General features: G+C 37.0%; 1 protein-coding gene across 1 annotated transcript; it reads left to right on the top strand.

Annotated features, from left to right (window-relative positions):
- Window positions 1-1802: 1802 nt before the first annotated feature.
- On the top strand, window positions 1803-25194 carry LOC121317315 (spindle assembly abnormal protein 6 homolog). The gene is made up of 15 exons (XM_041253164.1): window positions 1803-1895; window positions 7768-7818; window positions 15256-15335; window positions 16522-16626; window positions 16953-17124; window positions 17900-17977; window positions 18119-18238; window positions 20059-20250; window positions 20487-20681; window positions 20947-21036; window positions 21135-21314; window positions 21905-21986; window positions 22153-22280; window positions 24947-25069; window positions 25186-25194. The coding sequence occupies exons 1-15, from the start codon at window positions 1803-1805 to the stop codon at window positions 25192-25194; spliced, it is 1698 nt and encodes a 565-aa protein (XP_041109098.1).
- Window positions 25195-25200: the final 6 nt, after the last annotated feature.

Genomic DNA, 25200 nt, shown 5'->3' with positions numbered 1-25200 from the left:
CACAACCACACGTGGGAAATTATTTCGTAAATTTAAGTTTCAGTTCCATCTACAAGCCATCGCCGGACATTTCACAGACCTTATTTATATGACTGCATTAATGGCAAATTACTATACAATTAAAATGTTTATTTTAGTGGTAGCACAGTAGCAAAAATCTAACCCTACAAATTAGACAAAGTACCTGTGAAGTATTGCAGGTGCTTGAGCGGGCGGGACTGGAGCGCGAATCCATAGGACCACTGAAGCGGGATAATTCACACAGACAGGAAGGAGAAGCTGGAGAACAGAGCTAACCACTCCCTTTGGAAAAAATGTGGAGTAACGCAGCAGTGGAAATTGAATAACAGTGCAAACTTAATAGAAAAAAGTATGAATTAATTTAAAAAGTACAATTTATACAAGAACGTTGTTGTTTTAAATCGACGATTTTTTTCACCCGCGTAACAACAGAAAGGAAATACACGCTTACCTGAGAGAGCAGGTGTAGCGCGTATGCGTTTCCGAAAACTGCATAGATGAAAGGGAATGCAAGTCCGAAATAACTCCACATCACCGAGATTGGGCCTTATGCTGAACATTTTATTAAATTAAAATTGCCATGGCAGAGGAGATATTTTGTAAAGTTGTCAACGTAATTTTAAGATGTAAAGATTGCGAGGACAGGTGAGTAGACCAAATATAATTTAGATTTTAAATTGCATCTGTTGTAATCAAAGAACACACACACACACACACACACACACACACACACGTATATATATATATATATATATATATATATATATATATATATATATATATATATATATATAATTACAGAAGTGTTTTGAAATGTTTATTTAAGCAAGTGAAATAGTGTTTCTGAAATGGCCCATTAGGTTAGTCTTGGCGCATGTGCTGTGTCTTCAGTTGTGTCTGTTTTCGACTTCATTATTATAACGACAGTCACGTTTATAATTATATGCAATATTTCCTGTACAATTATGTTGTGTATTAAATATTAAAGAGAAGTACATTTGTTTAAATTAATTTATATTGTTAATTAGAAAAAAAAAAAAAAAAAACAGTGGAGAGTTAATTTTAGCTGTAGACTAATTTTTTTGGCAGTGAATGTCATTTAGAGGTGAGGGGAAAAACATGCTCATGTCACTAAAATACAAGCATCTTATGGATGATATCACATATTTGATGATTCATTTGATCAGTGGTCATGATAGGGAAGTATCTTACCAAATACACTGTTGTCTACAACACATCTGTAATCGCCATATGTCCCCATTTTTTACAATTTTTTTTAAAACGTTTTTTTTTTAGTTTTTGCTTTCCAAGATTGGGTACAGCCGGTCAGTAATGTGAAAATAATTAGAGCCTGAACTTACCTCTTCTGCAACATGCAAATATGTTTTACTGTAGCCTGTATAACTCATGGCCCACAAATAAGGAAACCTTGAAAGACTATATTCACTTAACGCATCGGTGAAATATCGTTTTGCAAGTTATTTTCAATACAAAGCATGTTTTCGGTGTTTCACGTGTAACCCATATTCAGAACTTTGTCTGGTGAAATGTTTATATATATATATATATATATATATATATATATATATATATATATATATAGTTTTTAAACAAGCTTTAAAATGATACTAATTGTATTTGTCTTGAGGTCATTCTAGCTCAAGTGGACCACATTCTGTGGAGGTGTTTCCTGTTTTTTGGTTTGATGCACAGAGCACCGTAATTGAGAAAATGGTTCAAAAGAAGGCGTCTTGCAAAAGAACTATGAGACGGTGGCAAAAATGCCCATTTTAAGGTTCTTTGACCTCACCTGTCTATCTGGGGATGACCTAGACCAGGGGTCTCTAACCCTGGTTCTGTACAACCCCGATCTTGTAGGTTTTATAGGTGTCGTTACATAATCAGTGGCTAAAGATCTGGAAAACCTGTTAATCTTGACTAATTAAGCCAATAATAAGTAAATAAGTAAATGAGAGCTTGGCTGAAATGAAGCAGCCACAGTAACACTCCAGGACCAGGGTGGAGACCCCTGACCTAGACAAATAACGTTTTTTGTCATAACTTTTTTTAAAGGGGTTCCATACAAAAAATTGTACACATTGTTCTCCATGTGGGGGGGCCCACATGGAGAACAATGTGTACAATTTAATTTATTTATTTATTTTACGAACTTTAGACCCTTTCTGGGGTCATGAATTGCACTGCTTTTCTATTGCCTGCACACACCATTTACCTTCGAACCCACGGGCAAGTTTGATACCTGGAGTTTATTTTCTCATCTTGTTCCCATCCTGACCTAACCAACATCTAGTTCCATGTTGTTTCAAATGTTTACTGTCCTTGTTGTTAAATTCAGCCATTGTAAGGATGTATTTTTTTCACTGTAAAAAATGGCTTATTTCATGGTCTAAAAAGGAGTATTTCATGATTAAACACAATTTGTTAAAGCAGAAAGAATAGCATTGTCCCATTCAAAATTGATAATTCTCTAGAGTTATGATTCAACAAATGTTCCTAAATATTTAAATGCGTACCCAAAAAACAGTAAGTGCTAACTTGTAGAATATTTAGTTTATGCCCACCTTTTTTTTAAAGACATTCTGTTTTCACCATCAGTGAATTATCAAACAAAATAAAAACATAAATGGATGTAAAAAATAAGACACATGAAATGACCCCGTCTCATACTGGACAGAGTGATCTTTATTAAAAAAATATCTCCCTTCTCTGATGCCGCCAGTGTCTTTTCATTGAAGACGTTTAAGAAATGGAGCAGCTCTATGCAGTGTGTTCAGTCATTTACCAGAAGCAAGCTGAACTGTCTGCTAGGTTCCTAAATGCAGTGTAACAGGTAGCGAGTCAATAACGCAAACTTTTGCTACAAAATATGTATATTTATGCTATTCTTTCAGAAATGGAAATTTCCACAGGGAACTAAATATTACATGGCAATGGGTTAATTTCATGGAAATCATGAAATCCGTGATAACTGAAAAACATTACAGCCTCAGGGTTAGAAACTAACAATATTGTGCTACCAGTCCAAAGGACTAGTACCTTTTGAAACTTGCTAGTCCTTATGTGAAGTGCCAGTTGAAATCAGCAACAGTTACTAAAAATAGGCTTAGATTTTATTTTGCTAAAAAATAAACACTGAATCTATTATAGATACCAATGAGAGTATAATAAATACAAAAGAAAAATTAGGGAAACGCAGATCTTTTCAAGAAAGCTGGGAGACTTTGTATAAATGTGTTTTATATTTTTATGCTGCAATAACACTTCTGCTTGTGAAGCAGCCACACTATAATTTGACAGAACAGGTGATTTATTGAGAGGGGTATCTCTTCAGCCTGGATCCTCTAGCCGTGCAGCTCCAGCCATGCAGTCATGCATGCACAGGTTATAATAGACGTCATTATTCATCCGTAATAATACTGTTTTTAAACAATCTATTAAATTAGTGATGGTTTAATCAAATCAAGGCATAATAATGTTTTTTTTTTTTTTAAAACATTTCAAGAACTGCTCCTGTGGATTTAAATAATCCTCATCATTATTTTCTGAACCCAGTCACATAAAAATATTTCTCATATGTTTCTTTTTTTCAGCTACTGTGATTCGTTGTTATTAGGTAAGTGTCATACAGTGTGATATGGGTAACTGTAATAATGCATGCAGTGATATGTATCTTAACATATAATCTGACATTCCCATTGCAATCGTGTAATACAGTCATGTGTATTTTAAATAATAATCTTCATCAACACTGTTTCAAAATGTCCCTTGTATGAACAAGACAGGATCTCCTCTAATAATGAATAAATCAATAAAAGATAAAAAAATATTTATGCAGTCAATGACTTGTATACATCATGCATGCACAGGTATTTCACGTCAAAGACCATAAAACCAGTCTTTCGAAAATAAGACATCATTTAAAATGATTTTGCTCCGATTTAAACTAAATTGCAACTAAATATTTTACAGCCTACAAAGCGTGTTGATATTCATGGAATTTTTTCACGCATGACTGCATGGCTGGAGGGTCCAGGCTGCAGAGATAGACTGTTTGATTTATTTGCACTATATGGGACTTTATTTTCTCCCATTGGTGCTTGAGCCCCAGAGCACTCGCAGAATCACCGCCTGTGCACCTATTATCAGTGATTAAAGCCTGTTTTTCAGACAAACTGATTATCGCTCATCAGTACTATATTGGTATAAGAAAAGTGTGTTACAAAAAGTAATTTCAGCTTCCAATCATGTAAAGGATACTGACGATAATGTAAACAACACCAAGCTACAGACAGCGAGTCCCAAGCTTTAAAAGTGTTATTGTTTATAGATAAGACCTCAACTTTATTATGAATATGTTGTGTTATTATGTTTTAAGCAACATACAACAATAATGTTCATTATGGTAATTGTTTCTTTATTCGTTTTAAAATGTTTAGTAAAACATGACCTATGGTTTGACCTCATTAGTGCAACCGGCCCCTTTTGCTAATGACATCTTCAGTCAGGGTCATAATCCAGTATAAATCTCCATATTTTTGTAAAATGATTTTACATGTACTCAAAAGATGCAACGTGTTTCAGCAAGTTCAAACGATGAACTTTGCATCCCGCATAGAGGGAGAACACAAACATAAAACACCATTAAGTGGGATTGGCATTGCAGGGAAGATGAAGGGAGGTTTCAGTTCCGAGTGTCTGTTTTCTAAGAATTATTTGTGAATGCTTATTCACCACTGCTACACCCCATTAGAAAATTTATTTCCCTGCATTTTTTTAAAACGCAAGACTAAACGTGAGCGTATATGCGTAGATATACTCGCCCAGAGGACTACTATTCTCATCAGATTTAATTCACCTCGGACAAGCGTAAGTTTCTAACCCTGAGCCTTAATTTATAAATGGAATGTTAGCACTTAAGTTTAAAGTGCCAACCTTGTACTGTGCCTGTAGGAAGTATTCACCCCCCCCTTGGATGTTTGCACAGTTTGTTGTGTTACAACCTGAAATCTTGATACATTTAAATGGGATTTTTTCTTCTACACAACCTACTCAACACTTTCAATGCGTGACAAAATGGGGGGGAGGTGGATGAAAAACCGAATCAATTCAAAATAAAAATCTAAAAAGTCTTCATTAGGTAAGTATTCACCCCTTTGCTATGACACTCCTAAATAAGCCCAGGTACAACCAATTGCCTTCAGAATTCGCACAATAAGTTAAGTGGAGTCCATCTGTGTGCAATAAAAAAAAAAGTGGTTCACATGATTTCAGATTAAATACACCTGTCTCCATAAGGTTCCACAGTTAGGTAGTGCATTCAAAGCAAATATACTACCATGAAGACCAAGGAGCTTTCGAAACAACTCCGGGATAAACTTGTGGAAAGGTGCAGATCAGGGGAGGGGTATAAAAAGATTTCAAAGGCATTAAATATCCTTTGGAGCACAGTTAAGTCGATCATTAAGAAGTGGAAGGTATACGGCACCACCCAGAATCTGCTTAGAGCAGGCCGTCCTCCCAAACTGAGCAGCTGCGTAAGAAGGGCATTTGTCAGAGAAGCCACCAAGAGGCCAATGACAATGCTGAAAGACCTACAATGTTCCATGGCTGAGATGGGAGAAACTGTCCATGTGTCAACAATAGCTGAGGTACTCCACAAATCTAGCCTGAATGGAAGAGTGGCAAGAAGGAAGCCATTTCTGAAAAAAAGCCTATGTAAAATCCTGCTTGGAATTTGCAAAAAGGCATGTGGGAGACTGAAAAGATGTGGCAAAAGATTCTGTGGTCCGATGAAACAACAATTGAACTATTTGGCCTAAATGCAAAGTGTTATGTCTGGTGCAAACCCAACATAGCACATCACCCAGATAACACCATCCCTACTGTGAATCGTGGTGGTGGCAGCATCATGCTATGGGGATGCTTTTCATGGGCAGGGACTGGGAAGCTTGTCAGGGTTGAGGGCAAAATGAATGGAGCTAAATACAGGCAAATCCTTGAGGAAAAACTGCTTCAGTCTGCAAAAGACCAAAGACTTGGACGGTGATTCACCTTTCAGCAGGACAATGACCCCAAGCACACAGTCAAAGTGACACTGCAGTGGCTTAAAAACAAGAAAGTGAATGTCCTAATGTTGCCAGTCCAAGCCCAGACTTGAGTCAGATTGAGAATGTGTGGCATTCAACTTGACAGAGCTGGAACAATTTTGCCAAGAAGAATGGGTGAATATTGCACAATCCAGATGTGCAAACCTGGTAGAGACTTATCGTAAGACTCACAGCTGGAATTGCCGCCAAAGGGGGTTCTACTAAGTATTGACTCAGAGGGGTGAATACTTATCTAACCAAGACATTTTCACCCATTTAAATGCATCAAGATTTCAGGTTGTAACACAACAAACTGAAAATGTCCAAGAGGGTGAATACTTATAGATACTTGTGATCACAAATATAGGACAGTACCCATAATTTAAATGAATGTAGCAGTTTGCTAGACTACAGCTATTAAGCTTGCTTGAGGAAAAGAAGTGTCACATCTGAATGGTTATTTTAAAGCTTGCAGCCCTGTGTGCAACAGAAACAAGGAGTAGGTGAAAGATAGAGTGCAAAGCAGGACATTATAGTGGTGTATATAATCTATTTACTGCAGATTCTTTTCAAATCAAGTTGACATGCAAAGGGAGTTCTTTAGTTTGATACGATGGTTCATTTAGCAAGGTGCCATTTTTGTAGGATAGTTGAGCAGTAAGGATGTGCAGGATGTTGGATCCAACCTCATAATGTTCAGATATGTTTCCATGCAAGGCAGCATCTCTACAATTGCTGTTCATTAAAAATATAATTTTACTCTCCGGCACTGTGAGGCGAGAGTGTATTAAATGGAATGTCCAGACAGTAATTTATGTGTACAGAAATAAAATAATTTATTTTTATTATCTATACACAACAAAATAATTAAATAACAAAAGAAAACAAAATGGTGTGAGGGAAGGAGTGCAGGGGTGAAATCCAAAACAGATCGTGAGAACTCGTCTTTAATCGTCTTTGTGGCGAACCATACATAAACAATAAAAAGACAAAAGAAATGTTAGTGTTTTCAAAAAATCCCGCTGCACCAAACTAGTCTCTCCCTCCACCTGTTACTCCTCCTATTTTACTTTCGGACCAAACCCGAACACAGTAGTACGTTCCCTTTAGTATGTAATGTCCCGCCTCTGTAGTCTGTGGAACACCAATCCCCAACTGACAAGTGTCCTTATCCTTCATTTGACACCAGAGCCTGGAATTTACTTACTCGTACTTCCGCCCCTCACCAAGATGCTGCCCCTCAAAAAGATGACTTTTGCCATGGTCACGAGATCTTGGTAAGGGAAGTCCCGAGTTGGTTTAATGCCATCTACTGTCGGGAGGCTGAATCACAGACCGAAATCCCTTTGACTCATCACATGCACCCTAACTGAAACTTTTGAAATAATGAATGTAACCAAATATTCAGGATTTATGGTGGTTTTTTTTTATTTTTTTTTTAGTAATATTGCTCATAGAAGGGATCAGCCTGCATTAAGAAAAAAAAAAAATACTTAAATGTTTATTTTGAAATACTGAATGTATCAGTAGAGTTTAAAATAAAACTTTTATGACTAGCTGTCATAAGTATAATATATATATATATAATATATATATATATATATATATATATATATTTTTTTTTTTTTTTTTCGGAGAGCTTAGACTAACAGTTGAAACTCGGAGTGCATCAAACCCAGTCCACAAAAAGGTACTGTAAATGTTTATTTGTATTTTTTTTATTTATTTTTTTTACAAAACTCCATGGGTAATATATTGAATGTTCCATGAATGTACTCATTATCTAGTAGGGGGAGGAAAATGTAGTCAAGGGGTCAGACAGAAAAGAAATCTACTGGTATGTGAATATTGTGTACTGTTTGAAATGAGTTGTTGTAACAAGTGTTTTGGTAACCGATAAATGGCTTAGCCGTCCAGCTTATAGTTTAGGGATTGGGAAAAGTTAATTAGTACTTCAGTGGGAGTTAGGTTTTTTGTTTGTTTTGTTTTAAGTGTTTGTGCGCAGAAAAGCGCTTAACTACAGTTCTGTCCCTGGATGAGTGCTATTCCTGCCGTTGTCTGCCTTGACTTCAAGTCACATTACCACACTAAGTAAACAGATGTTCAGTAGCCCTATATTGCTTCATATCATTTTGTCTTAAAGGGTTATAGCTAATTAAATAATTCTGTTGTCTTGTTATTGCAAACATTATAAAGTTCTTAGTTTGCATGTCTTTTTGGCTGACACTTACTACACTGAACAAAAAAATAAATGCAACATGTAAAGTGTTGGTCCCATGTTTGTTTGTTTCATGAGCTGAAATAAAAGATCCCAGAAATTTTCTATACGCACAAAAAGTTATTTCTCTCAAATTTTGTGCACAAATTTGTTCACATCCCTGTTAGTGAGCATTTCTCCTTTGCCAAGATCATCCATTCACCTGACAGGTGTGGCATATCAAGAAGCTGATTAAACAGCATGATCATTACACAGGTGAACCTTGTGCTAGGGACAATAAAAGGCCACTCTAAAATGTGCAGTTTCGTCACACAACACAATCCACAGATGTCTCAAGTTTTGAGGGAGCGTGCAATTGACATGCTGACTGCAGGAATGTCCACCAGAGCTGTTGCCAGAGAATTGAATGTTCATTTTTCTACCATAAGCTGCCTCCAATGTCGTTTTAGAGAATTTGGCAGTATGTCCAACCGGCCTTGCAACCGCAGACCACGTGTAACCACGCCAGCCCAGGACCTCCACATCCGGCTTCTTCACCTGCAGGGATCGTCTGAGACCAGCCACTCGGACAGCTGATGAAACTGTGGGTTTGCACAACAGAAGAATTTTTGCACAAACTGTCAGAAACTGTCTCAGGGAAACTCATCTGCATGCTTGTCGTCCTCACCAGGGTCTTGACCTGACTGCAGTTCGGCGTTATATCCGACTTCAGTGGGCAAATGATCACCTTCGATGGCCACTGGCACGCTGGTGAAGTGTGCTCTTCACGGATGAATCCCGGTTTCAACTCTACTGGGCAGATGGCAGATGGTGTGTATGGCGTTGTGTAGGCGAGCGGTTTGCTGATGTCAACGTTGGGAACAGAGTGCCCCATGGTGGGGTTGGGGTTATGGTATGGGCAGGCATAAGCTACGGACAACAAACACAATTGCATTTTAACGATGGCAATTTGAATGCACAGAGATACCGTGACAAGATCCTGAGGCCCATTGTCGTGCCATTCATCCACCGCCATCACCTCATGTTTCAGCATGATCATGCACGGCCCCATGTCTCAAGAATCTGTACACAATTCCTGGAAGCTGAAAATGTCCCAGTTCTTCCATGGCCTGCATACACACCAGACATGTCACCCATTGAGCATGTTTGGGATGCTTTGGATCGACGTGTACGACGGCGTGTTCCAGTTCCCGCCAATATCCAGCAACTTCACACAGCCATTGAAGAGGAGTGGGACAACATTCCACAGGCCACAATCAACAGCCTGATCAACTCTATGCGAAGGAGATTTGTCTTGCTGCATGAGGCATATGGTGGTCACACCAGATACTGACTGGTTTTCTGATCCATGCCCCTACCTTTTTTTTTTTTTTTTTTTTTTTTTTTTTTTTTTAAGGTATCTGTGACCAACAAATGCATATCTATTCCCAGTCATGTGAAATCCATAGATTAGGGCCTTTTATCAGTGGCCTTCAATTTATCTTGAATGAATCAATTGATGATTTCCTTATGAACTGTAACTCAATAAAATCTTTGAAATTGTTGCATGTTGCGTTTATATTTAAGTGTAGATCGTTTCACTCCAGCACTGGCTACAAAGCATTTCAGTCAAGGGGGAATAGCTGGTTGGGTCAGTCCACTGTGTAGGTGAAATCACCTAATTAGTGCAAGGTTACTGCAAAGTTATGCAAACATAGCTTTCTTTAACCGGTTGTCAGTGGCAAGGGGTGTAAATGCACCCCTGCGAGTTAAACATGAACATTTCTCATAACTCATTGAAGATCCCAGGAGGTCCTTGCATAGGATTAAATGTTAATTGATTACCTTTATTTTGATACCAAGCACGTCCTTGTTTGCTAAAGTACAGTATTTTAACAAATATGGTTTTATTATTTTTTTGTTTAGGGAATTTTAAAAAAGGCATGTCTTCCATATACTGTACTGTGTTGATAGTTGCAGGGGAGCTGTGATAGAGGTAAAGAAAGGAGTATTGCTTCTAAAATGATTGATTTTAGCCCTACAAATTAATTTTACATCAGAATTCAGCACTGTATTTCATTACTACATTCTTTACCATATCCTCCTTATTGCCTTTTACAGTACATTATTTTACAGTTAGCAATGTGTTGACAGATTTTGTACAATAGGTTTCCAAGTACAATATAATCCTTTGTAGTTTATATTTGTGTTTTAGGCATTTTAAAGGCATTTACTGTTGATAGTACTTTTTAACATCATGAATATCAAAACAGATTTTAATTGAAAAGAGTACAAATGATAAAATAATGAAAATATCTGTTGTGTAGCATTATAATTTAAGTGTTAAATAAAATAAAACAAAAACAAAAATATTGTCTTAAATGCAAAAAAAAGATTTAAGGTTTAACCAAAACGTTAGATTTCACATTCTTACATTCGTAGTAGTACTGGCTTCTCAGAGGAGGCAAATCTGTTATAAACTCCTCTCTGCTATTAACCACAGTATTAGCAGTAACAGGTCACATGATGTAGTCTGAGCCCTCCCGTCCCCCTGCTGAAGCACTGTTACTCTGTGCTTGATTATGAGTGACGTGTTGAAGAATGGAAATTGCATAATTCAGTTTCATATTCGATTGTGTGACAGGGTGCCCACCCATTGTGTATTTATTTATTTATTTATTTATTTATTTTATTTTCATTTGTGTTGTTATTGTTGTTATAGTATGTTTAAATATGGCTGGAACAGACCCCATCCTGATAAAGCTTGTGGGAATGTGGCTGGAGCCTTAAAAAGGTAATTGTTAAAAGCGGTAATTATAGCTCCAGCCACAGAATATAAAAGACCCACTCCAGGCTCATTAGATGGGAGATAGTTTAAAGGGGTTGAGAGTGACAGCGGATGCTACCAGTGAGATCCAAAAAGGTACTATTTGTTAGTGTTTATTTGTTTGGCTAATGTGCCCTTTTCTTTGGTGTGTTTTATTTAAATATACGGATGTAGCTGTTTTCAGCCCCGTATCGCTGTCTGTGTGCTGTTTCCCTGGTCTGACATCACTCCTGCCACAAGGAGATTTTTAAAAGTGAGCAGAATAAAAAGAAATCCATCATAACGGAAGGACAAATTAAAAAACTTGACAAAGTCAGATAGGAAGTCAGCATGTTGTTTACATGTGTGGATGTCAGGAGTTGTAGTTTGTCTGCATTTCTGCCATGGAAGACCATCCTGGTCAAAAACGTGTTGTTTAGCACGCATTCTCATTTTACGAGACGAGCATCAACCAGTGCTTTCAAAACCTTAGAAATCACTTTAATTCAGTGGTAAACCCACTGTTACTAATATGTAATTTTAAACAAGTGTTGAAAAATCTGCAATTGAATCTAATATTAGCTATAGTGACTCTATTATAATGTAAAACTGAAATAAATATAATTAGAAAATGAAAAAGCAATTGTGTTCACTGTTAATACAAACTGAACCGTGTCATGGTCAACATTGTCTGTCTCGAGGTCGGCATCACTCAGCAAATCTATATTTGCACCGTAGAGTCTCTCGCCGCCATGTTCTGCTAATTTGAAACACCTGTCAGCATGTACCAGATAAACTACTATTCCCAGAAGACACTACATGCCTGTATGCCTATTGCATTGTGACGCTCCTTCCTTTCTCTGGGAATAAATCTACTTGTTAGTGTTTTTTTTCTCTTAATTTTTGTTAGAAGTTGTGTTTAGCCTTTCCCCAGCAGCATTTGTATATTTTCCCCAGCGCAGGTAAACTTTCACTTTTCTTTTTTGCCTATACGGTATATAATTTTGTTGGTCATTTAAGTTTACCAAATTAAGTCTAAATAGAATATGCTTAATTTTTGTCTGCCTTTCTCCTACTGTAACAAATGTGTTTATAAAAATATTTGATGCAAAGGATGGTAGCGACGTTGGCTTGAAATCGAAATGCTATATCAATGCTGTATACAGTGTATTTTTAAACAGACGCTGACAGTGTGTACAGTTATGTATATTAGAATAAACTATGATGGGCTACTGTTGTCTTTTCTCTGTTAGGTAGTGGAGAAAATGTGTTTAACAGTCAAATTGGGGTAAACCTGTTTAGACTGCACTTGTAGATCTCTTGATCTATGCCTTCTACTATGCACTGGACTTCCCTGATCTACACACCACCTTACTGGATCCTCAGCTGATGCACTATTGTTATTATAGAGCTCAGCTCTTGTAATCCTAACTTGTTGCATCCTATTTCATATTGTATTTTAGCAGCATTATTTGCACCTCCTGTAAACTATACTGTGTTTTTTTCTTGCACTGTAACCCTGTACTGCCCTGCAGGACCTGTAAGTTGCCTATAATAATAATATAAAAAGTGTTGTCGGTCCGAATATAATAAGATTCTACTGCTGCTGGGATCTTAAGGGGACCGTAAGCCCTATGCCTTTTTTCTACCTCCACATTTTTTGGCCAGCATGCTTAGGGTCATGTATAAAAATTCCGGACAGGCCTGGTTGCCTGTAATTATGGCTAGCATGGCTGCAAGAGGAGACCTCAGTGACTTTGAAAGAGGGGTGATTGTTGGAGTGCATTTGACAGGAGCTTCAGTGACCAAGACAGCTCAATTTGCTGATGTTTCACGAGCAACGGTGTTTAAGGTGACGACGGCATGGAACTCTGAGGGAAAGACATCAAAGGGCAACAGTGGGCGGAAGCAAAAACTCCAGGATCCATCCATGCATTAATTCAAAGTGCAAGGCAAAACAGGCCAGGAACTGCAGATCAATTGACTGCAAATTTCAACCTGGGGCTCGCAGCCAGTGTCATCAGAAACTGTCCGCCGAGAACTCCACAGAGCGGGATACTATAGTCTAGTTGCAGTGCACAAACCGCTCATCACACCTGACAATGCATGTTTGCAGTCTAGTGGTGCAAAGAGCACAGGCAATGGACTACTGAGCAGTGGAGAAATGTGATATGGTCAGATGAATCATCCTTCACCATGTTCTCAACAAATGGACGAGTGCACGTATGGCGCCAAACTAAAGAACTCTACAGCCCTGAGTGCTTGGTTACAACAGTGAAGGGTTCCGTAATGTTGTGGGGCGCATTTTCCTGGCATGGTTTGGGTGCACTCATTCCCTTAGGACGCAAGGTCAATGCTAATCGGTACTTAATGGTACTGAATGATTATCTTCATCCCATGTTGCAGCATTTCTTTCCTGTCGTGGGGGTGTCTTCCAGGATGATAGTGCCCCCATCCACAGAGCAAGTGTGGTCACCCAGTGGTTTGAGCATGACACTGATGTTATCCATATGCCATGGCCGCCTCAGTTACCAGATCCTGAACCCAATTGAGCATTTGAGATATTCTGGAACAGTGCCTGAGACAGCGTTTTGCACCTCCATCAACCAGGCATGAGTTGATTGACTTTCTTGTGGAAGAATGGTGCCGCATCCCTCCTGCAGAATTCCAGAGGCTGGTAGACTCTATGCCACGGTGCATACAGGCTTTACTGGCCGCACGTGGTGGCCCAACGCCCTATTAAGTGACCATTTTTTTGTCCTCTAATTATATATATAATATACATGCACACACACCGTATTTCCCCAATTTGGCGACGCCCTTGAATTAAAGACGCCCTCGTATTGACGGCGAAGTCATATCAGCTTTATAATAGAGGCCACCCTCGAATAAACGCTATCAATAAAGAAACATTAAGGTATTTTTTTCTCCCCGCTACTAAAACAAAAACACACAGTAAACAAATAAGCGCACAACATTGACTATGTACATGTAACACCCCCGAAAAGACGAGAGCCTCAATCTAGCAAGTATATTACAAACTAATGTACACACACACACACAGTAAGCATATTTTATTTTATGGTAGTACAGTTCTGAAAGAAAATGCAAGATAAACTACGTACAGAAGTTCTTATAGGTGGTTTTGTTGTTTTTGTGTTTAGTTCAATTGTTATTTCAATACTCAATCATGTACAAATAAAAACAATGTGTTTATTATCTATGAGAAGATTATTTTGGTTTCTCTTGCAGAGAAATTACAAACGAGCAAGTTACAGTGAGAAAAAAAGACGAGTAGGATATTTGAGTTTTTACAGAAATCAAGCTGATATTCTGAGGTCATTTTTGGTTCAGAAAAAACATCTACACTACACTCTTTGACTGAAGTGCCACACGAGCATTGTCCCGCCCCTTATTAACCAATACACACCTCTGATTCGCTGGTACAGTACTCTCCTGACCTTCCAACTCCCACCTAATAGACTCTTGGTTACTGTCACCGATAAATGTATTATAGTCAAAGTAGGTTAGCCACATGCTTTTACAGACAGGTAGGCTACCGTATTACAGAAAATAAGCAACCGCGATTCTTCTAAAATGTCATAAATCATGTAATAAAATATTGTATGTTTGAAAATTGTAGTATTATTAATAAAGGTCGCCCTCTTAAGCGTTGCAATAATTTTGATCAATTTAAAATAAGCGCCACGGCGCCAGATTGAAGTAATATGGTGTGTGTGTGTGTGTGTGTGTATATATATATTTATCTCTATCTATATGTGTGTGTGTGTGTGTGTTTTTGTGTGAATTCATGCACAAAAGTCATGCCTTGCTGTCAGACAATGTGAATGATTTTGTTGGCAATATGTGAGTGTTGGACTATATCATTTAAAAACAATATCATTTTTATTAAAAATAATTATGCTTGGCTTAAAATTAAAATATTAAAATATGAAAACAATTGAATTTTTTCATATTTTCTACATTAGGAGCTGAATAGTCCATTAGTGTCCAGTTCCAGTAGTTCAGGCCAGCAAACACCTTTCCCTTAGATGTCATCCTAAGTTATTATTCACCTTAATGCCGTTGACTGAAAATGTAATTTTAATATTTTAATTTAACAGGATTTGATCGTCCGTCTAACTGATGACACGGATCCTTTCTTTCTATACAACCTCACGATCAGTGAAGAAGACTTCCAGAGGTACGGTATAGAAATCCCTCCACCTAAAAAAACAAACAAACAAAAAAAAACACCTGTAGTGGTTGTAGAATATGTAAATTGTATTTGAACCCTTTTTAAATCTGGCACTGTGTTATAATTATAGATGACATCAACTTTTTTACATTTTTTTTTTTTTTTTTTTGGCCTAGTAATACAAAACAAACAAGATGAAAAAAGTTGTTCAAGTTAAATTAGGTTTGTAATTCCATTTTAGAAATCCAAATGGCCACGACTTTAAGAACAACTGACATTTGGTGTATTGATTGGAGGATGGTTCATGATGCAAAACTGAAACACTTCTCTATAGTTTGGTTCTGGATTGCATACTGATGGCTGGGGAACTTTACACAAGTACTGTATAAATTATATATTTGTTTCCCCTTCACTGTCAACATAAGACACTTTAGAATGTCAGATATTACCCAACAATCGCTGACATTTCTCCCAACAATAACTGAGAAGTTAAACTGACTGACGTGTGACATTTTCCCAATCTGCTGTAAATATCAACTGTAAGCTGCTGTCAAATCTTATATAAAGCCCTGTGAGACGAATCAGTATATTTGTATCTTCATGTAGAGAGTGAGAAGGAAAACATTGTATGCAGTATGACTGTACAGTATGTGTCTAAACCTATATCCATATCTGTATTTTCTCCAGGAACATACGAGTGGTCTTTAGCTGTGATAAATATCATTCAGCTGTTTTAAGAGAAGCAGCAGGGGGTTGTTTGATTACAGTGACTTTGGACTAATGCTTTGGGAAAAAATACTTAATTGTTTTGTGTTGTGTCAGATTCTTGAAGGGAATACCCTTTATATTTGCTGTTGTTGCAGAGGAGCAAAGTTCAGTCCTCCCATGTGCTTCTAAAATGAGATCCATCACTCTCTGCCATTAAAGCTGTGCCACGCCTTTGTTAGGTTGTACAGCTTTCCTTCAGTCTTTAACTCCTGCTTGTTTGCTTAAGTGAGTTGGATTGTTAATTAAAGCCTGGACAAAACACTTTGGAAATATGGCCCATTGCGCCTTTGTTATTTTATGATCGTCATTTTGTTAGAAATCAGATTGTTCTACATTATATGCAAAGCCAATATGCATGGTACCTGTATTTTCTCTGCAGCTGCGCACATGTGTTTATATAATCATGAAATCTTTTATTTTCTAGCCTAAAATGCCAGCAAGGATTGTTAGTAGAATTTTCATCATTCCCTCAACGATTTATAGACCTTTTAGAACAATGCATCTTGGAGCAAACAAAAGAAGTGCCAAGGTAGGTTATGAATGTAGCTGTGTGTATAAAACATCCTGACCAGATATTTGTAAATATAAAATATGTAGACTTTCTTAAGCACTAAGAAATATTTTAATAACCGTGGCATTTTGTTTAAAGAATAATGTGGATACTTGTTGCTTAAACATGATTAAATCCAAGGTATCTTGTGCCTGGGGATAATGGTGTACTTCGAAATGCAGTCTTCACTGTTAAACCATCTGTTATTGACTGTACTGTGGTGTTCACAACATGCTTTAGATCAACTTTCAATCTGCCCAGCAAATGATGCTAAGCATTTAATATATGATTTAATTTCTTTAAAGGTTTTTACTGCAATTGGAAGCATCATCTTCAGTCCTAGACAGATTGCCGGCCGGTTTGAATGTAATAGAAACAAACCCATTCAAACACCTTACTCACCTTTCACTGAAGCTGCTCCCAGGAAACGACACTGATGTGAAAAAGTATTTAGCAATCTGTCTCAAAAGCTTAAAGGTTCAGTATATATTTCAATTTGTTCATTTTTTTTTTTTTTTTTTTAATGTTTAATATATACATCGTCTCTGTCTGTATCTGTCTTTCTTAGTTTAACATACCAAATAACGTATAAATGTCCTAAGTGAGCATATTTCTTTTCTGTTTGTCTGTATAGATAGTAAACCCTTATACTACAATGTGTGTGAAGAATCCTTGTGCAGAACATGGCTGGAACTTAATTGATTAATTAAAAATCAATTTAGCCCAGCCACATGTTTGAGAGAGTTGGTTGGGGGAGAGGCTGAGTGCAGCAGGGTGTGCTCTCAGTGCAAGCACCGTGATAGCTCAGCTTGGGTGCTGTTTTTTCTGTTCTGTTTTTGAAGTGTTTTGTTTAAATCTTTTATTTGTGTTTCTGTATTGTTAATATCGCATCGGTGCTGAACCTGCAGCTTCGGACTCCTGGGTCTGCTTCCTGCTGATAACCAGCGTTGGCCACAATGCTAACCTTTCACAGTGACCTAAGAGTTTATGACTTCTTCAATGGCTTCCCTGTACATCCCTAAGCAAAATTTGACAGGAAAGATGGTCACAAATTAAGAGAAATACGTTTTATAGAGTAATAAGACCTCAAAATAAAAATGTCCTCCACATCCTTTTTGTTAATTGAGTGAATTTTATATTTTCCAAAATTGCGTTTTCCCAGCTAAAGGTTAGTCTAAATGGACCAACAGTGAAATTGAAAACAAACCAGAAATAAAAGCCAATTTAACTTTTTCAATCATTTTGCTTTTAGACAGAAAAAGATATGCTTGAGGAAAAGCTTCACAGAACTGAGGATGACCTATCTAAAAGATTAAGTATAACTCAGCAGGTATTATTATTATTATTATTATTATTATTATTATTATTATTATTATTATTATTATTTGTCCATAGATTCTTTTAAAAATATTTATTTTTGAATATATTTTTCAGCTTTCATCTGAAATCCCTGTTTTGTTCTTTTGCGTAGACTTTGGCTGAAAAAAATAAAGAATTAGAGAGGTTGCGGAATGAATGGTCATCTCACGCCTCCTTGCTGACAAACCGGCACACTCAGGATGTTACAGCTGAGAGAGAGAAATCTCTGCAGGTCAGTTGTGTGTTCCTTTTTCAATCTTTGCATTTATCTGTTTGCATGCTACCTATGTTCGTTAAAGTTTACAAATTAGTTGAACACATTTAAGACTTGTGTAGTTTGTCGTACTTCTGCTGTGGTACAGTTTTCAGTTCTGTTTGTTTGTTCGTCACAGCTTGCTTTACGACTGTAATCTACCGATACGTTGCACATTGAACAAAACAGTAAAACCTGGCTTTCATGAAATATATTTTTGGAGTATCATCCAGGTCGTGCTTTCACACTTATTTTTGCTTGCAATGTAGCGAGGTGTCAGTTCAACATTTGCGTTACAGTGAAAAAAGTACTGTGAAAGTATCAAGTACATTCGTAATAATATCTAAGCAATTCATATATATTTCAAATGCATTGACTGATATCCATGTCATTGTCCCGATTTCTGGGTTTCTTCCACTATGTAAATTGCAACATCGACTATGATATATTTCCTCTGAATGTTCTTTGGTGTTTTAAATCAGAGGTCTTACTTTGAGAATTGTAAAAACCAGAGACATTCCTTAAAAAAAAAAAAAAAAAAAAAAGCCGACTGTCAACTGAATCCTGGCATGAAGGGTCCAATTTGGTGATTTATGTTATTACAATAGTGTGCTTTATTTGAATTATTCATTTATTTTTTACAAACAATATATTAAACTTAGGGCCACCAGAGCTGTTTATGGTGTTCATATATACCATACATCTGGTTGCATGATACAGAAGAATCCTGTTTTCTCACATTTCCTTCACCCAACATAGAGTAGAGAATGGAGAGTCAACAAGTGCCAGGTATTTTTCTCAGTATGTATGTATGTATGTATGTATGTAAAACTTTTTATAGAACCATCTCCTTTCTGAAATGTGAAATATGTTTCATTACTGAATGCCATGGATTATTTATAGGCTATACATTAAAGCTGTGCTTCATCACTCATAGTACAATTGTGGTCTGAGACTGGAAACAAACGGCCAACCATACACGCATGCAGTTTTGCACTCTGTTATGTGGGCCACGATCATAACCTGAACAGCAATGCATCACACAACACCTACCCCCTTTACCTTGGTAGTCGATCCCAGCTATCTACAGCCCCTTTCACACTGGTGCGCCTACCCAGCTCCATGCTTTGACCTGGGTCGAGCGACACAAAATACATGATCGGCATTTGGAAGCAGACAAAGTAACAAACAGCCATGCCTGCAAGGAACATTCCTGTTCATTCTCTTCAAGCCATATTGCTGGCACAATGGGCCAGATCGCAGCAGGGATGAAGAAACGTTTTGCTCTAATCATAATTTGGGCTGATGATTCAATCCAGAGAAGCTTGGATGGATCGGAACAGATGAAAGGGTGAACGTTGCTGCTTCCGGGGCAATGCGCACTTGCTTCTGTCACCCAGGGCAACCCTGCTCCTTCAAAAATCAATGTGAAGTCATGTAGCCGACCTCATGAGAACTCTATTCATGGCACCAAAGTAACTGAGTGGAGGCTTATCTTACCGTCACAGGTCCGAATTCGAATGGCAGTGAAACTTACAACACTACCTGTTATACTTGCAGCACATATACATCATGAAGAAAACCCTGTATAAGTTTTCACTTTATTTTTAACTCAAATTGTGATTCTCTACTTTTTTTTAATCTAAGATGTCCTCTGCTTATTGGATATCTGGACACACTCAAGTCGGATATTCTTGTTCATTCATTAATTATGTTGCTTCAAAAAAGTTAATGTTTTAGGAGACACCCCAGTGCTGTATGTTACAGCAGTTTTGTCTCTCTTAAATTGCTTTTCATAGATTCAGTCCCAGTGCCAGATAAAGTATGAGCAACAGAAAAGGGAGATGGAGACAGCATACAGCAGAGCAGTGCAGCACTTAGAAAGCAGAGTAGCAGAACTGGAATCCACCAACAAAGAGCTCACGGAGAGAAAGTACAAATCAGACTCTGCAATTCGAGAGCTGGAGGCTAAGCTGACAGGCCTGGAAGAGGTAAACAAGGTTTTTTAAAAAAAAGAAAAAAGTTTAGAGATTTTATGTGGTAGGACATAGGCTAATGCTGAAATTAGTGTCTGCTGAACAGTGTGTTGCTGGAATGGCAAATTAATATTTTATCACAGGATTGCGCTGCACAACAACTTAACCTACTGTATGTTCAATTATCCCTTGTATAATGTGATTTTTAATTTTGTCCAAGGTAAGTTTAGTTATACTGTGCTGTTTGACAGGACTATCATCGATCTAAACAAGAAGTAATTTCCTTGAGAAGAGAGAATTCTACCCTAGATTCAGAGTGTCATGAAAAGGAGAAGCTGCTGAATCAGCTAAGGACAAGGGCAGCTGTGTTGGAGCAGGAAGTAAAAGATAAGGAGCAAGTTGTCACAAGGACAACAGATGCCTTTGAAACTGCAAAGGAGCATAAGGTATTTATACACTCCACCTTAAACTTTTCTGTATGTTTGAAGAAATGTTTGAATCAAAGTATCCAGCAGACTAAATTCAAAACCAGTGGTTCGAAAACCAAGTACGATTTGTGAAATCTAACTTGAGAAACTTAGACATTAGTACAGTTTGTGTCACGTTTGTTCTTTCTGTGTGTCGGTCCGTGTTTTCTCAATTTATTGCATTAGTTACATGGGAAGTAAAAAAGAATAAAGAAGAAAAAAGTATGCTTGTATGTATTTTCAGAAAAAGTTGGAAGAAAGTGTGGAACACAAACAGTTGCTAATTGGAAATTTCGAATCCACTGTGAAATCTCTGTCAGAGGAGCTTTTAAAGGTAATGCACAGAAAGATGTATATGTTATAAAAAAAATAAAAAGTTAATTCTTCTCTGGTGTGCTATTAGGTTACATTTCTGGAATGTCATCTCCACAGGCCAATGAAATTATAAAAAAGTTGCAGGGGGATATGAAGAAACTAATGGAAAAAATTAAACTAAAAAATGCTGTTACTATGCAACAAGAGAAACTTCTTACTGCAAAGGAGCAAATGCTTCAAGAAGAAACATTAGAGCTGGACAACTTGAAACATGCATTAAAACAAAAGGAAGACGAGGTAAATGCAAGTATATCAGTAACATATCCCTCGCCACGGCTGTAAATTCAAAATTAGAGAGATCAGTATGATGAAATGTTGATGACCATATATCAACAGCATGTACAGAGAGGCTTAGAAACAGATATCGCATTTAATAGTTAAAAGAAAATTGGACAAGTGGTATTTAAGAACTAGATGTCATTAGGTAAACAAATGAGGTGTTCTTATCATGAATTAAAATGACATAATAAATATATGTGTTATAACTTGTGTCCTCAGGATGGATGTAAAAATATGTGTAACATGCAGACAGACTGATCTACAGGCAGAGACACCGTCATATATCCCCACAATCTGATACTCCAGTGTCATAACAATTGGAAAAAGTGTGTTTCCATTTATATGGAGAAGTGTGTAAATGTGCAGAACCCTCTCCATAAGACACCACCTCTGTATCCCTTTTGCTGGGGATTGCATCCCGTGCTTTGCTGCACACACTTCTGTTGTAAAAATGATTGCTTATGCATGTACGCCAATGACTCTGTACATGCTTAATTATGATAACTTGGTCAAATATGACATTAGAAAGTATTGTTTTCTCCCTTTAGGCCGCAAAGCTGCAAGAACAACTTGATAGCACAGCACAAAAATTGGATGAAAGTAAACAGTTGCTTAAGACGAATGAAAATGGTGAGTAAGTGTATGTATTGGCAAATATGTATTTGTTTTACACTATTGTACTGATACAGTACTCTGTATTTATATATGCAGAGATACTTGTATTTAAAAACAAGTTTTGATAATAATCATAAAGTGTGGTATTAAATACAATTAAGTGTGTCAATATCTATTCCAGTGATATCTTGGTTGAATAAACAACTAAATGAAAATAAGACAGCTTCAGTGCAAGGAACAGCTGGGTTCTGTGATTCTGCCATGCCTGGTAACACCTCATCAAAGCCTTCGGTGATGCAGAACAGCCTGGTAAGATGACAAACTGGAACATTATCTCTTATTAAATACTGTGAACATAATACTTTTGATAAACAATTTAAGTGGTCAGCTATAGTTTTCCTAAGGGATAAACAATGATAATTGTTGAATCGAAAAAAAAAAATAATAATTGTGGATTCTTTTCATACCGATTTTCAACACTTTGAGTTGTTTGTGGCACTTAAAACATTTCCTCCTAATTTGATACTTGGTTGTTGATTTGCTCATTGGATTTGGTTTTTGCTCTTTTGTTATGCTTACTTTAAACAGTTAAAATGTTAGTCTCTCATTGTTACTCTCTCGTAAGTCTCTTGTAAATGAAGATAGTAGCGAGAACTGTTTTAGATGTAGAATATGAAAGTGGAATTAAAAAAATGAAAATGCAAAAAAAAAAAAAAAACAAAGGAATGTGAACTGAGTAGTTATTGATCGTTTTTTGCCAAACCTAAATGGATCTCGGCCTAAATATTATTGCCAGACATCTGTTTGAGAAGTAGGCTGTAAGCTTGTTTGAACAATGGTTAAACGGAAGAAATCAAAAGCTATATAAAATGTGAAATGCTAAAACAAGCTATTTTGTAGGTGATGTTTGAAATGTGTAATGCTATAATTAGGGCTTTGGTTTATCGGATTTTATTAATTGTATTTTTCGGTGCTTATTTTTAGCTATTTTTGATTTGTACATTTCACCACAATTCTGTTTTAAATCCTCTGTATCTTAACTGTAATACAGCTTTAAATCCTGCTAACAAGCCTCCATCCTGGCTGTAATCTCGTTTTAAATCTCTAAAGGGTAAAGTCAACGTGAATTGATTAACAATTTCCACAGTTTTTCTGGTGTTTTCCTGTGTTTATTGGCTATCCAGCAATTGAATTTATTTTGCATCGGATGTTTTATTGGTTAAAACCAAAAATCAGAAGCCCTAACCCTAACTATAATGAACTAATTGTTGAAATGATTTTTGCATAATAAAATGGCATTCGTTTTTCTATTATTGTTCTGACTGTGCTTTTGATGACGAATCAACAGTTTTCTGTGGATTCGTAGCACAATCTGTGGATTTGCTGATCAACAGAATATCTGTTCCACATCCTCTTCAAAGCCACACAGCTTTGTTAGAACATTCGTAAAATGAATCAATCAAAATTCAAATTATTACATTTTGAAAGTCCTCTAGATTGGGGCTTATTTCCTGTCGCCTTCTCTTTCAGGCAGTTGTGTATGGTAGCCTGTGCAGTATATGAAAGACATGCCTTTTTTCAACTCCCTCGGGTCGAACCCCTTGCCGCTGATGGAGGGTTAATGCAAAGACTGGGAAGAATAAGTTCTTGCAGTGTTGCTAAAACATGTATTGTGGCCATTAAGACTGAGGGATTGAACTCTGGATTTTCCAGATGACCTATCCCATGGCCCACTGTAGCCAGTACTGTAATTGTAGGATGTATGACTGTTAATCCATCCTAATTTTGCTCCCTGCAGATTAACTGTGTGGTTGCACATGTAGATAACTGTCTAATTGGGTTGTTTTAGCTTGTGGTGGATTCCCTGCCAGCTGTTTTGGTCATGTCAGTAAGTTCTCGGATCGATCTGTTATATAAAATGTGGCAGTCGCCTGCAGCTGTGCCAGATGGTATGGGGATTACCTTGGTCGAGACTAGGTTTGCATAATAGTTGCATGTCAGTATTTCTTCAGAATATTACCTTGCATTGACAGGAACAATGGTGCTTATTTACTGGTGTTACATACATGAATTGTTGATTTTTAGTTTGTAATTTCTGGTTCAGCAAACAATGATCAATTATGATAAAGTAGACATTTGTCATTTACAACTGTAATGTTTTACATACAAGTAAAACAAATGACCACAAAAGTATAGTGGTTTTAAGGGAATGTTTTTTTTTGTTTTTTTTAATGAAATATAAAACATATTTACTAATAACAAATCAGTTGTTGATGGTGTTCCGATATCAGTGTTGATTTCACCTATTGATTCTCACCACCTCTATGAATTTAATTTCCAATTTGCATTGTTTTTGTAACTATATAAAGTGTGTTTTCAGCGTCAAATAAATGTACATGAAGTTGGATCTGAGTTGTTCCAATTTGTCGTAAGCACTGTTTTCATGGTCAAATTAAATAGGATCAAAGTTAGATCCATTTTTATTTGAGCAATACATTTGGTATATTAAAAAGGCACTAGCTATGTCATCAGCAAGCTTAATGTGTGACTGCTACCTTGGACGTGACGTTTCTTCAAAGAAATTGGATGAGTTTGAGCATGTTGTTCTTCAAAGAACTTTGATCGAAGTAGGTGGTCTGAATTTCTTGGTCAAGGTTGACTTCATGACACTGGATGAACGAAACCTTGAAAATGCAACTTTAGATGGGCTACAGAGTCCTTAGTCTTACTGGGTAGCTTCTCACTACTTATGTAACACAACCTTGAGTATCAAAAAGCTTTGATAAATATTGGGATAATCTTCTGCAGTATTTTAATTTAGTATGGTGAGTTGCTGCCTATTTTTGAATAACGGCTGTACTTATTCATAAGTGGAACAACTATGATAAATATTGGATGTTTAAGCATTTTTAGTCTTTTTTACTTTTCATATGATGATCAAAGCTGGCTTTTAACACTACTGTTTGTCGTTGCAGCAACAGCCCCCAGCTCTCTACAGCACTCGTTTCTCTGTCTCCCCATTGCCCCAGCACGCCCCTTCTGCCCAAGGAATGCATCCGGCATCTTTTGGCCCCAGTATGATTAGACACAGACCCCAGGCAGGCATCTTCTGTGATTCTTGTTTTTTATATTTTCTGTCTTTTTATAGGCCGATTTTTTTTTTTCTGTTTTGAAACATATTTGTGCATTATACATATTAATGGCAAATTTGCAGTTTTCTTGAAATGTA

Source organism: Polyodon spathula, chromosome 1, assembly GCF_017654505.1.
Source record: "Polyodon spathula isolate WHYD16114869_AA chromosome 1, ASM1765450v1, whole genome shotgun sequence".
In the NCBI taxonomy this organism is placed as follows: Eukaryota; Metazoa; Chordata; class Actinopteri; order Acipenseriformes; family Polyodontidae; genus Polyodon; species Polyodon spathula.
This window is presented reverse-complemented; position numbering and strand designations above follow the sequence as displayed.

Coding starts and splice junctions, on each gene's coding strand:
- LOC121317315 (XM_041253164.1), top strand. CDS start 1,803: ATGCCCATTTTAAGGTTCTTTGACCTCACCTGTCTATCTGGGGATGAC. Junction 18,239..20,058: donor AGAGAGAGAAATCTCTGCAG/GTCAGTTGTGTG, acceptor TGCTTTTCATAG/ATTCAGTCCCAGTGCCAGAT. Junction 20,251..20,486: donor AGCTGACAGGCCTGGAAGAG/GTAAACAAGGTT, acceptor GCTGTTTGACAG/GACTATCATCGATCTAAACA.